The 13,486-nt window shown below is 39.9% G+C and overlaps 1 protein-coding gene across 1 annotated transcript; it reads right to left on the bottom strand.

The window, feature by feature from the left end:
* Positions 1–1,614: 1,614 nt before the first annotated feature.
* On the bottom strand, positions 1,615–4,301 carry cldn5b (claudin 5b). Its single transcript, XM_042395467.1, has one exon. It carries the CDS (start codon positions 3,035–3,037, stop codon positions 2,390–2,392), a length of 648 nt encoding a protein of 215 aa, XP_042251401.1. The 5' UTR covers positions 3,038–4,301; the 3' UTR covers positions 1,615–2,389.
* Between the last annotated feature and the right edge of the window lie 9,185 nt (positions 4,302–13,486).

The following is a 13,486-nucleotide window of genomic DNA, read 5'->3' as shown; positions in this document are numbered from 1 at the left end:
TTGAGAAATTACGGATTTTATTGCATCTACTGTGGTGACGTTTAGTCAAATACTGCAGTATTTCTATTTTACACTACTTTATCCACTACATTTATCTGACTTACAGTTTACATACAAAAGAGTTGATTATCTGATGATGAATTATCATCATTAAATTGTTGTTCAGAGTGTTAATATTAGCTTTGTTTAACCAACTACATTAAAATTCTGCTTAAATATTATTAATCTTCATTTATTCAGGGAAGACAATCATCAGACACACAATTTAAAACAGTCACAAACATGAAGAACAGCAGCTGGTAAAACTTAAAAGTCCCTCAGAGGAACAAGCGTCTCTAATATTAAACTGTGTTGCAGTTCGTTCCAGTAGTGAGGTGCGTAGTACTGGAAACCAGTTTGTATGAGGAGCTTTTAAAGCCGACCTGCTCTGTGAGTTCAACTAAAGATGTTAAATAACTTAGATATCAAGACTATAACTGGAGACACTGGTCTGCTGTGGAAGATGGCGTCCAGAGGTTTAATCACACATGACGTCTCATTAAACCAATATGGACGCTACAGTAGACTGTTAATGTGTTGCAAAGAGGAACAAACTCTGTTCTGGTACAAGAATCCAATTCAGTTTTTGAGCGAGATGTTCAACCAAAGTCCTGAACCGTGTTCCTGCACATGCTCAGTAGCGTCTACCTTACACAGAACTACTCTCCAGAGAGTGAAAACATGATGCTGTTAAGAGTCTTTGGAGTCATTTCTAAACAAACTAACATGACTAAACTCTTCATAATGAAGGAACGTGTCACCCAGTGCAGCGATGTGACTCACTGATGTGTTTTTAATAGCTTTTTTGCAACAGCGGAGATCTACGGCTCAGAGAAATAAGATATATCAGGCTTTAGATACACACATAATACTTGTCAGTAGATCAGTGCATTGTTGGTTTAGGGCCAAACATGAGATTTGCTCATAATAAGAAAAATATAGCAAATAACCAGCCGTATCCTTTAATCCTGGTTCAGTGAAACAACATGAGACTGTTGTTCCTCCTGTGGGGGGATCTCCCAGCCTGAGGATGTGTGTCCCTGAAATCAGTGAATCACCAGCTTCTTTGTGTTGTTGATGTGTGTTGTTGATGTGTGTTGTTTGTGCGTCTCCTCGTCGATCCACGTGAGCCAAGGGCACTGATTGCTCCGCTGTGTGCAGATCTAGGCCAAGCTTCCTGACGCTTTAAGTTGCACCCTGCTGATTGTGCTGATCATGACGATAGTCTGGCCCGGCTGCATTGTTAAAACCGGCCTTGCATGCTCCCGGCGTCGGCCTCTTTGGCCATTTAGTGAAGGTCCACACCAGTCGTTTAGCGCTCCATCAGGGTGTGTGAACCACACTCTTGATTATTTTGACGTCATTAACTGGCTCTGTTTCCTTTTATTTCACATGCAAACAAGTACACGTGCAAAAAAAAAAAGATTATATTGTGTTTTCTGCTCACTGATGACCTTCCTGCTCATTAATGTTGATGCATATGTGCCAACATAGCCTACTTATTTATAGTGATCATGCACGTGTGTCATCTTTAAATATTTGATATAACAGCTCATAAATAACAAGGACAGACAGTTTAATGGTTGTTTTTCCCACTTTATTAGAAAAGTATTTTCTGTTAAAAGACTAGAAAAAAAATTACAGGAAACACAAAACACTGTACATGTATTCAAATGCAAATTCCCTCCTTTGATCACAACATGAGCGCACATTGGGCTGAATGGGCCTCGCTGTCTGCTGCATGTTCACTGTGGGAACTAATCTCATAAGCAAAATTAGTTCACTGGCAGAGAGGAAGAAGACAAAAAAAAAAAACTATTTACAATGAAGCTGTGCAGCTTTTCAGAGGTCACACATAGACACACATAGACAGACAGCCGGCACAATGACATGATTACAATATGAACAAACACTTCAGATTTCTACTTCTAATGAATCTCTTAATGGTTTTTTATTTATGAACCACTGAGTGTGCAGATTATCAGACTCCTCAGACTTCACTTGAAGTTGCTTTATGAGGAATTCAAAGCAGATTTAAACCTATCAGGAGTTTAAATAAACTTAGTTTCTGCACAAACATTAAAAAAAAAATTACATTCAATCCAGTGTTTTAACCATGCAGATGCCCCATAAAATAAACCCATATTTTACACTTTCATGTACAACTGTCACAACCACAATGTGCTTATCATGTCTTCTGAGCATCAAACCAAAAAGTGTCACTGATGTGTGAAGGCTCAGCGTCTTTTGGCTTCACATCACTTCAAACTTTAACATCAGTTTGGTTGAAGTTGTGGTGAAAGTTGTGCCTCAAATAAAAGTCCTAAAGTTATAAAAGAGGACTTTCAGTTTATACATAATGCTTCTTGTCAAACTCTCCGTTGGCTGTGATGGTCTTGGTGGGGGCGTATTTGATGGGATATGTGCCTCTGACCACCGAGGAGAAGGAGCAGCACAGCAGGGTCCCGCCGAACAGCAGCAGCGCGGTGGCCGCCCAGCCGATGTAGATCGCCGCGCCGATCTCTCTCTTCTTGGACGGAGGCATATGCGGGTCGTGGAAGTCCACGATGATGTTGTTGGCCATCCAGCAGAGCGGCACCAGCACGAACAGCCCGCTCACGATGTAGATGACCCCTCCGGCGTTCACCACTCTAGCCTTCACCGTCTCATCCTTGATGCAGTTGGTGCACTGCGCACCGGCGATGGTCACCGTGAGGGCGACGACCCCCAGCACTGCAGAGACCACCGTGAGGGCGCGGGCCGTCTGCAGGTCCTGGGTCAGGGCCAGCACCGAGTCGTGGACTTTGCACTGCATCTGGCCGGTGCTCTGCACCACGCAGGACATCCACAGACCGTCCCAGATGGTCTGAGCCACCACGATGTTGGAGTCGATGAAGGCGGTCACCTTCCACATCGGGAGCCCGCAGGCGATCATCACCAGCAGGGAGCCCGTGACGCACATCCCCAAGCCGAGGAACTCCAGACACGCAGCAAGCATGGCTCTCTGTAGACCTGATACTCCTTATTTCAGAAATAAAGGATCTTATTGACGGTTTCTTCTCTCAGCTGGCTCGTCTTGAAGCTCTCTGCGCGCTGTGAGTCTCTGCGCTCTGAGGCTTTTCATTTATGGGACCACCATCAAAACAAAACGGACAAACTTTGAGCCAATCAGCACTGGATGAATCTTTGTCTCAGCCAATGAGGTTTCTACAGGAGCAACAAACAGCATCAGCATCCCGCGCACTCACGCGCACGCGCGCGCACTGGTGGTGAGATTGTGTTTACCAGTTGGAGCTGGAGCGCACCAGATGTGTGGAGTCTTCCTGTGATTCAGTCTGCGGGGCAGAGTGACAAGAAAACTAGTCTCAGGCTCTATGAGGAGACACAAACGTGGAGTTTAGTAGAATTTCAACTAATCTTTTGACTCAATATTAATGTAAATATGCGAATATATCTGTTTAACACTAAATACAAACTCAGATGTTACTGCAAAGAAACAGATGTTGTGATATTTGCACATCCTGTTGGACCAACAGTCACATCCTGCCTCCAAATATACAAATATTAGGATTCTTTTAAAATATGTTCCAGATAATAAATCAGGCCTGTTTATGTAATGATGCAGAATATCTTTACGTTAAGGGTCCTGTAATTTCTCAATACTTCCAGAAAGTTTCTTGGAAATAATTGAAATTGCTAGCAGTGAAAATAGAGTCAATATTCTGAGACACAGTTATTTATTTTATATCTGAGTATTTAGGAAATAACCAGGAAATGATAGAGCAGTTACATCAATGGTTTAGAGTTTATAAACTGGAGTTATTGTTGGATATTTCAGTCTCTATGTTTTTATATTTAGACTTCTGACACCTCTTATGAAAGTGGGACAAAGATTTTTAAACTCTCTACCCTTTCAGGGTGGTTTTCTGTGGCTTTGACCGACATTTTAACACTTTTATTTTTTTTCTTTTGGCTTAAATATACACACAGAGGCACACAGGATGCTCTCCATCCTGCAGAGGACAAGGCGACCATGTTGATCCGCTTGCATTGTAGTCTGACTGTGTCGATGAAAAGTGCCCTCAACTCTCTTTATGTTTTTGTTCTTTAAGTGGACTCTCAGTCAGACGTACAGCCCGAGTTGACCTGACGTACACACATCCTATACGAGCCGCTGCAAAGTCAGCAATCTGATGAGAGAGACGCTGAAATCGCCAGAAGCAGGGCATGCTGGGCCGTCAGCTACTTCCTGTTCAAACTTTAAATGAGGTCACACCCAACCTTGAGAATTAAAATGAAAAAAGTAGGAAAACTCCAAGTTTGAAATCAATTCTTTATTATCAATTTAATGTAGTTTCATGAAACTGCACACTAGTGATTTATTGTCGTATTTCTACACATGAGAGACAAATTAAACAGTCCTAAGGAGGATATTTATCAATCCTGTCACAAATTACCGTCAGCAGCACAAAATACGAGTTACAATTTTTCATATTAAAGTGGTTTTTATTAAAACTGCAAATGTAAATGAGCCACAGTTCATATGATCTGCATAATGTGCTGCTAATTAAAGGTGCAGTATGTAGAATTTATCTAATTTATCTATCTAGCGGAACGGACTTGGCAGAAAATGAATATAATATTCTTAACTATGTTTTAATTAGTGTTTAATCACCTGAAAATAAGAATCCTGTTTTTGTTAGCTGTTTTCATGAGTTTTGTGGCCACTGTAGCTTCTCGTACACACTTGGAAGGGGAGGGTGTTCAGTCGGTTGCAATCTGCAACCTCACCACTAGATGCCACTGAATCCGACACACTGGTCCTTTAAACCTCCTGTTGTCCTCGGGTCCATTTTGACCCAGGAGGACAACAGGTGTCATTATGTGCCATCATCAAAAAAGTTGAAAGGTTTTCGAAACAGTATCCTGACTAAGAAATTATGAATTATTTTAACTATAGTTGAGATCAGAGGAAAATGTGTTGATGGATTATGGGAGTCTGGTATATGTAAAAGTTTAGTCAGGATATTGTTTTAAAACCATTTCAATTTTTTTGATGACAGCACATAATGACACCTGTTGTCCTCCTGGGTCAAAATTGACTCGAGGACAACAGGAGGGTTAAAACTTGATACTGGCTGTTTTAACACATGTTGCGTATGTCTGGAAAGTAATGGAGCAGATATTTGCATGAATTTTCATTCCTTCTTCTCATATTTTGCCCCTCTGAACAGAAACGCCTTAAAATACCTGTTGCATGAGCACAAACATGTAATCTTCAGCGATACTGGTTTTCCTTCATTCTGTTGGTGCAAAACTTTGGCGCAGTCCTTTTGTAAATAAGGACAAAATGCAATCTGGATTTTCAGCATTTAAAAAAGGGCCATAAACCTGTTGTAGATATTCTCCTAAGAGTCTACAGCCATGCTAGCTGCTCTGTGAGGCTTTAGACTACTCAGTGCTCTGAGCTAACTGCTAACCTCAGCATGCTAACATGCTAACATGCTGATGTTTAGCAGGTTTAATATTTACTAAGTTCACCATCTTAGTTTAGTGTGTTAGCATGCTAATGTTTGCTAATTAGCATTAACTCAAAGTACAGCTGAGATGGATGGGAAAGTCATTAGTTTTGCAGGAATTTGCACCAAAATATTGGACAAATTAAAATATTGACCTTGATGGTGGCCATCAATGAAAAGTTAAGAGGATCATCAAAGTCGTCAGAATTGATCCTCTAGAGACCTTTAATATGTTTAGCAAGTTTCACGGTTATCCGTTCAATACTTACAAAACTGTCAACTTCAATACAAGTCATTCAAAATTAAAAGGCATCACACAGCTCCTGTATTTCTCTAGTACACATTGTTTTACTCACTAAACGTTTCTTTACACCTCAGTAATATAGTACATCATATATAAAACAGTGTTGTCAATTCCACAGTTTTATTTCAAAGCTCTGTGTAAATTATCCTGCATTCAAATTCAACATATGTGGTTAAATTCTTATAATTAAACACTTCGACTAAACTTTTTCTCTTAGTCGAGTTTAAAGTGAACAACCATGATGACCAATCACAGAACAGGCTAACAAGCTCCTGGGACAGACTGGTTTCCAGTAAGTAGAGGCTCTAACTGTAAAATCTTCAAAGATATTGTAAAAAAAAAAAACTCGCTTGTTCAGAATTTAAATTAGATAACGCAGAAACTTTTGACCTATTTATCAGCTTGCTGGAGAGTTGTTGAAAGTCTGAAAATAGGATCTGGGACAGAGGTTAGTGTGTCTGTTTACTGCTGAGAAAGTGATGCGTGTTGATAAGAGCTGGACCACACCTACTCTAATTACCCTGCTAACATTGAGAATGCATAATCTCATTTTTTCGGTTTTAGTCATGAAGTCGCTCCATGTCTCATATATATATACTGAGAGGGCTGAATCAGTGAGCTGGTATCTGGGTTGGAGATTGGGGGTCGGTGGGGTCGGGGGGGGGGGGGGGAGGGTTGGATGGTGGATGGTGGATGCCACTGCAGATAAACACTAACAGGGTGGAGGAAGAGCTGTGTTGCCAAGATAAAGACTTAAATAACCACAAATTTGAGCCGTATTATAAATATTTGTCCGGATGTGGAGCACTGAAAATAATCCCTTAAAGTATGTTTGAGTTCGTATAAAAATATATCATATAGTAAGTAAATATTTTGGTGCCAAATTCGTGACAGCGTGTTCAGATTGAGGACAGAGGTAGCAGGTGTTGGTCCAGTGTGGACGTCAACATGCTGACAAACAACATTCCTGCAGCAAAACACAATCAGGACTCCTTCTGGAAAGCTCGTTAGGAGAATAAGTCATGATGTCACGTAGTAGGTGAGTAGGTCATGAAAATTGTGTTCCTGCAGCCTCAATAACACAAGAACACTGATCTTAATTACAGTCAAGAAACATTATGTGTGTATGTGTGTGTGTGTGTGTTGTGAGTTCATGGCTCCATGCATGTCCTCAGAGGGCCAGATGCTTCCTCTTCTCGCTCTATGGCTGAGTGTTTACAGTCACACCAACATACTTCCAGCTCCTACAGTTCTGATGTAGAAACACTAAGATTTACCATCTGTAAAGCTGCTGAAACCTGACTTCACCTCTCTTTCTTTTAACTTAACACAACTCAGCTCGGCTCCACTTCACTTAAAGGAGACGTATCCTGCACATTTCTAGCTTTTTATTTATATTCTGAGGCTCTGCTGGAATATCTTTGCATGATTTCCAGTTAAAAACTCCTTATTTATCTTTTACCGGTCCTTTATGCAGCCCCTCAGTTCAGCCTCTGTCTGAAACAGGCCGTTTTAGCTTCTCTCTCTTTAAGCCCCGCCCTCCTGATGAGCCCACTCTGTTCTGATTGGTCAGCTTCAGGAAGCTTCCTCCTGCTACGTAAACAAACTATAGTATCAGGATTTCACTTCTTTTTCTCCTTCTTTACTCCAAATGTTTTACTTCTCAAATCCATCCGTACATGGAGCCTGAAATATGCAACGCAAACAACGCATGGAGACACCTTAGCAACCACCTTAGCAACCAAGGCTACAGAACGCACGGCTGTTTGTGGGCATGTGCGAATAATCTGACGTCATCACAAGGAAGAAGTAGAAGTAACTTTGCAATCAAAGCGTTCAGAGCAAGTTGAAGCCCTGACTTCTGACTTGCAGGAAGCATTTCTACATACGTTCACCTCAAGTTTTGGAGCTTTGACCATGTTTAACATCATAACAGAAAATCACAAAAAGCAGAAAATGCCCCCTTTAATTTCACTCAATTCTTTTCAGCTTAGCCCATCACACCCACATCTTACCATAAACTCCAACTTAACTTAGTAATAACTGTAATTATATAATAAAAACGTGTAAAAGCAGAACCAGACAGTGATTCAGCTAAAAGGTGCAAATATGTTGATGTAAGAATGTGTTTTTTTACAACCATGTTTCCCTCCTTAAACACTCTCTGTTGAAATCCAATACAAACACGATTAAACGCTACATTTACTTTCAGTGCTCTCACCATTTTTCAACTTCATACTGGATATTAAAAGATCCTTCAAATGTGCTTTCAGTGTAAGTGATGGAGGCCAAAATCCATAGTGTGTTGATGTGAAGCTTATATTCAGCTTCAGCAGTCTGAGTTAGTCATAACAAGTGGATATCTGACACATTTACAGTCTTTCTAGCATCAAATTCCTTCTTTTTTGTGTATCAAATCAGCTGGATGTTCAACATACCAGTGTTTCATTACAAATTAAAATGTTATGTTTTCGCAGCGCAAAACAACGCTGATTAAAGGATCTGCACACTTTCAAAGTGATTCCAGACTTCTGTCCCATGCAACATATTAGTAATACTCATTATGTAATTAGTATTTACAGGAAATGATTCAATACGTGCACTGAGTGTACTTGAGATAAGTGAAAGTAAATCCGTTTGTGCAGATATTTTGCACTCTTTTGTCTTCTGACTTGGTTGTGTTTGATTGTGTTTTCCTGGTTTTTTGGTGTGTGTGTGTGTGTGTGTGTGTGAAGCTGACTGACAGATGTTGACGTGATGGCAGGCGGTGGGAGGGCTGAGATGCAGCAGTGTTAGGATGTCCTGTCTCTTATCACTTCCTCTGGACTCCATTGTTCTAGGAGCCACCGGGAATATTCTCCTCCTCCTTTTCCACATCAACTCTTTTTATTATCCACATTGAATTGTCACCTGCCGTCGCTGTTTGGCACATGTAGAGGCGTGAGGCCTTGGTTTTTTGTCGTTTTTGTGCGTTTGTCCGGTACCAATATTTGGCACGTTTTTCAGATGAATTGTGATCTAACGTGTGTGTTTGGGACCCGTCTGATCTCTGTTGTCCTGTTTTGGCTTTAGAGCATCCAGGATCATGTACAACAGTAACACAGGACTCGTATGAAGGAAGCTGCATCATCAGTATCCATTAGCAACATGTTTGGGTTTTACTGCTTTTATCCACGTTAGCTGAAGGGACGGCGATATCGATCTGTTGGACAGTTGGTTCGCCACCTTTCTTCAAACTGAAATAACTCAACAACTACTGGATGGATTGGCACAAAATTTGGAACAGACGTTTATGTTCCCCAGATGATTAATTTAAGTGCCACCATGAGGTTGACATTTGTGGTTTTGAGTGAAATGTCTCAACAACTGTTGTAGGGCTGCAACTAACAATTATTTTCATCATTGATTAACTGATTATTTCATTAAAATGTCAGAAAATGGTGACAAATGTTTCCCAAAGCCCAAGGTTGTCTTGTCTTGTCACGACCAACAGTCCACAACCCAAATATATTCAGTTTATTGTCATAGAGGACTAAAGAAACCAGAAAATATTCACATTTTAGAAGCTGGAATCAGAGAATTTGGACATTTTCTTCTTAAAAAATGCCATCAATTAGCATTAGCAATAGTGGGTGATTAATTTAATAGTTGCTTATCACTACAGTTCCATAATATATATACCACTTTTAAAGGAGAGGGGCTATAATCAATATTTTTATTATAATAATGTCTGATCTGTCAGTGTGTAATGTGTTTGACTCGTAGTGATGAACCTACAGAGAATTATCAGTGACTCTGCAGCTCCTCTCGGCTTTACGGAGCTTTATAGTGAGTTTCAGCTCATTGTTTATCTGTCTGGATGCAACTTTACTGTTCTGGTTCACTCTCAGCGCTCTCATAGCGTCGTTTTGGGCCGCAGCAGGCAGCTGTTTCCAGAGAAAAAGCTGTAAAAAGCCGCTGTACACTACCTGCTCAGCACCAAACGGCAAACAGACACAGTTAGCTGTAGACTAGCTGGTGAGCATAGTGGAGCATTTAGCAACTAAAGAGCCAGATATTTCCCTCAGGAGTTGGTAGAGAGCAAAAAACGGAGCTAAAAGAGAGTGAATATTGGACTTATATTCACCAGGTGGACAGAAACACGACTCAAAATGAATGATAATGTTGCTCCGTAACTGCTAGATGTGGAAATAAGCAACTGTTTGCTAACAAGTTCAACATTTCAACTTAAAAGATGATGATATGTCAGAGTTGTTTACTACTTGTTTCTGATGAAAACTAGTGGACAAAACATCAGTTGATGCAGGTAAATATACTTGATTTTAAAATGTTCACACAAAGTAAAAATCTTCATAATGACAGGTGTAGCATTGGTCAAATAAATATGAAAATGCCTGCAGCATGTATCATAAGAAAGTGCCTTCGGCATAATTAGTCACAAGGCATTATTACCTTAACAAGCTGTTGACGCAGACTGGAGGAAATCCCAACACTAGAAAGTCATTAAGCCTTACTGATAAGACATTAAAGGCCTCTGTGCCTCCTCTTCCTCTGGTGACTAATTCCACCTGTTATAACAAACAGCGGACGTGACACATTCATTCAGCCCCGAGTGCCATCGCACTACAGTCACTCTGTGAGAATTCAGTTTCGGTTCCATAATGAGACCACTGCTGCATTCAATCATTATAGAGCCATCTGTCAATCATATTTCAGATGATATTTTATTTTACGGGTCCATAATTATTCTCTAATAATTTTCTATGAATGTTCCTGGAAAAAAAATATATGTAATTTGGCATTAATTATAGGTAAAATACAGACAGTCAATCCCAATGAAATGCTTGTGTCACCTTGACTCAGCAGCTCCATGCTCCAAAATTTACTATTTGTCTACAGGCAAGTATGTACGGTGGCCTGAAGGTGCAAAACACAACATCATCACAAAAAACTAAAACATTTCAGAAAATAAAATTAGCAGCGACTGTTGAATAAATCTTTTCTTTCAGAGGAGATCCTCTGGAAATCAACTGCTTTTAACACAACTGACTAAACTAAATCTATGTCAAAGTGTAAAAATCACATGACCACATATCAAACCCATCTTTGTAGACGCCCCATTGGCTGATATGTGTCTGGATGTACATGATTGGTAGTCTTTTATTTAATTTGTTTTACCTTTTTGCTTCATACCTAACTTACTCTATTTAAATGTTGTTTGTAATGTGTTTTACAATCACCCTGATGAAGGCTACAAGCCAAAACGTTGGTCAAACAATAAAGTTGTTCTATATACTACAAGTGTTGTTGGAGTTTTGACCTCTTTGACTTCATTCCTTTTCTCCGTGCACCTTGGAAGTAGGTGACGTGTTGCCAGAAACCCGTAATCTGCATCTATAGTGGAAAAATCGCTCAACAGAGGAGGTGGTGAATGATACCACTTATTAGCCACTTACGATGCTGTTCTTTCATCCCTTTCCAGGTCCAATTGTTCTTGACTCAGTGCTTTTGGATAAACCATGACGTAGATGACTGAGAATCTTTACAGACCTAAATAAATGACCTAGTCTCCAAACGTTGTCTCTATTTTAACAAAAAATAGCACCAAATACTTCAAATTATGAGGAAATACCTGCAAAATAAAGTGTTAAATTAATATCTCTGTATAATCAGATAAAGCAGCAAAAAGAGTTTTGGTTTAGTGTTGGTTTTTTTTTTGCTTGATAAATAACTTAAAAAAGTTAATAAGAATTGTTGGTGATTCATTTTCTCCTGAGCAACAACTTAATTAATCAGCTAATCATCTCAGTTTTCCATCTAGAGTCTCTGTTTGGTGTTTCAGGTGCTTCTGGATCTGTTGTGGGTCAGCAGGTCAATAGACCCCATGCTGATGTACATGGAGCCTTCCTATTGGATGAAGAGTAAGTTTCTATTCATTCTGACCTGCTGCTGCAGGGGGGGGGGGTGACCTCTCTGTGTTTCCATTACATGTGCCGCCTTTGGAAAGACTCAATATGGTGATAATAGATGTCCAAACATGTCACTGAACATGGAGGTCAACAGGCTTTTCAATATGACATGTGGAGACAACGGTCCAGTAGAAGCTGCCCTGAGGCCTCGACCATCCTGTTGACAAATGACCTCTAAATACTGAAACAGTCATCAGGCTAAAGGCCGACACACCAGGGATTAAAACGCAGGGAGTTTGTGGTTAATCGTTTTATTTAAATGGAATAGGACAAAGTAGAACCGCACATCACATTGAGTTCAACTATGGAGAACTTTCACTAATGTCAAGCCATCTTGACGCAGTTGAACTTTGAGTGGACGGAGAGCTGGAGAGTCCAAAATAAAGGAAGCTATCATTGTATATTAGATGTGTGTCACCGTCCAGTTTTATTGAACCTCATCTGTTGGAGAAAAAACAACAGATACGTGATTTACAGACAGTTATGAGACAGAAACAGATGGTACAAATACGTCTTTTTAGAATAAACTGTTTGAAGTTATTGTCCTGTTTGTGACTGAGCTAAGCTAAACCAGCTAGCAAACGGTCATGTAGCAAACACGCTAGCTCGGAGAGCTTTATCTACTTTCTTCAGTAGCTTTTTATTGAATGAAATGGGTACAATGGTGGTAATTAAACCTACGATACGTAAACAGAACAGTAAAGAGCGTATAGAGAGAAGCTCCGGGAGCTCTTCTGATGGACTAGCCGTTAGCTCACCAGCTACAGCAGCTAACCAGCTAACATCATGATGCTTCTGGACACACCTGGCGAAAAGCAAATGTCACTGTGTAGTGCGACCGCTCCGTAATGCTCTGTGCTTCATAGAAATTATAGTTTTAAACCTGTTAACAGTCATTTTAAATCAATGTGAAAATGTTACTGTTATTTATATTAAGCTTTTTAACCAATTTAGTGCAAAGCAGGGAAAAATTTTTGCATCACTTGAGATCATTTGGGATATTTTTTGTACCATTTGAATCAAGTCAGGCTTTATTCCAGTGAATCATTCCTCATCATACGCAGCAACTGGTGTGTCTACATTTAAATTTATTACAACTAGGCTGAGATTTTCTTTTTGTCCGTTTCAAATTATTATCTCGTCAACTCTGTGATTGAAGATTGTAGATATCATATCAGCAAAGCCTTTTTATGTTGAATCTAATGGTTTATAAAGGGCTCAGAGGAGATTATTTTAATGGTTGTGGTTTCAAAACAAAACAAAACAAAACAGGAAACAAACAGCGATGTCACATGTCAAAGTCTGATGTTTTCTCACTACATAATGACCTGATTTCCTCCTTTGCTCCTGTCTTAATTACCGCGGCTGCCTGAGGACACTGTTATTACAACGTGACTGTATAAAGTTTTTCTCAAATGACTAAACCAGTCTTCAGATTCCAGGTGGATGACTAAAGCCTCATCTGACAAATGAAAGGAAAAATAAGGCTATGTTTATTACAGCTGGGCGGGTTTGAGGCTGTCAAATAATGGAAATATATAACAAATAGTCAACTTATCTTTTCCAACATTAGTGGGTTTTCCTCACAGGATAATAACTTGTGGGTACAAGATAAGAAATTATCTTTTGAGGATTTGGTGGCTCCATTAAAACTT

This window comes from Thunnus maccoyii, chromosome 19 (assembly GCF_910596095.1).
Source record: "Thunnus maccoyii chromosome 19, fThuMac1.1, whole genome shotgun sequence".
NCBI lineage: Eukaryota > Metazoa > Chordata > Actinopteri > Scombriformes > Scombridae > Thunnus > Thunnus maccoyii.
This window is presented reverse-complemented; position numbering and strand designations above follow the sequence as displayed.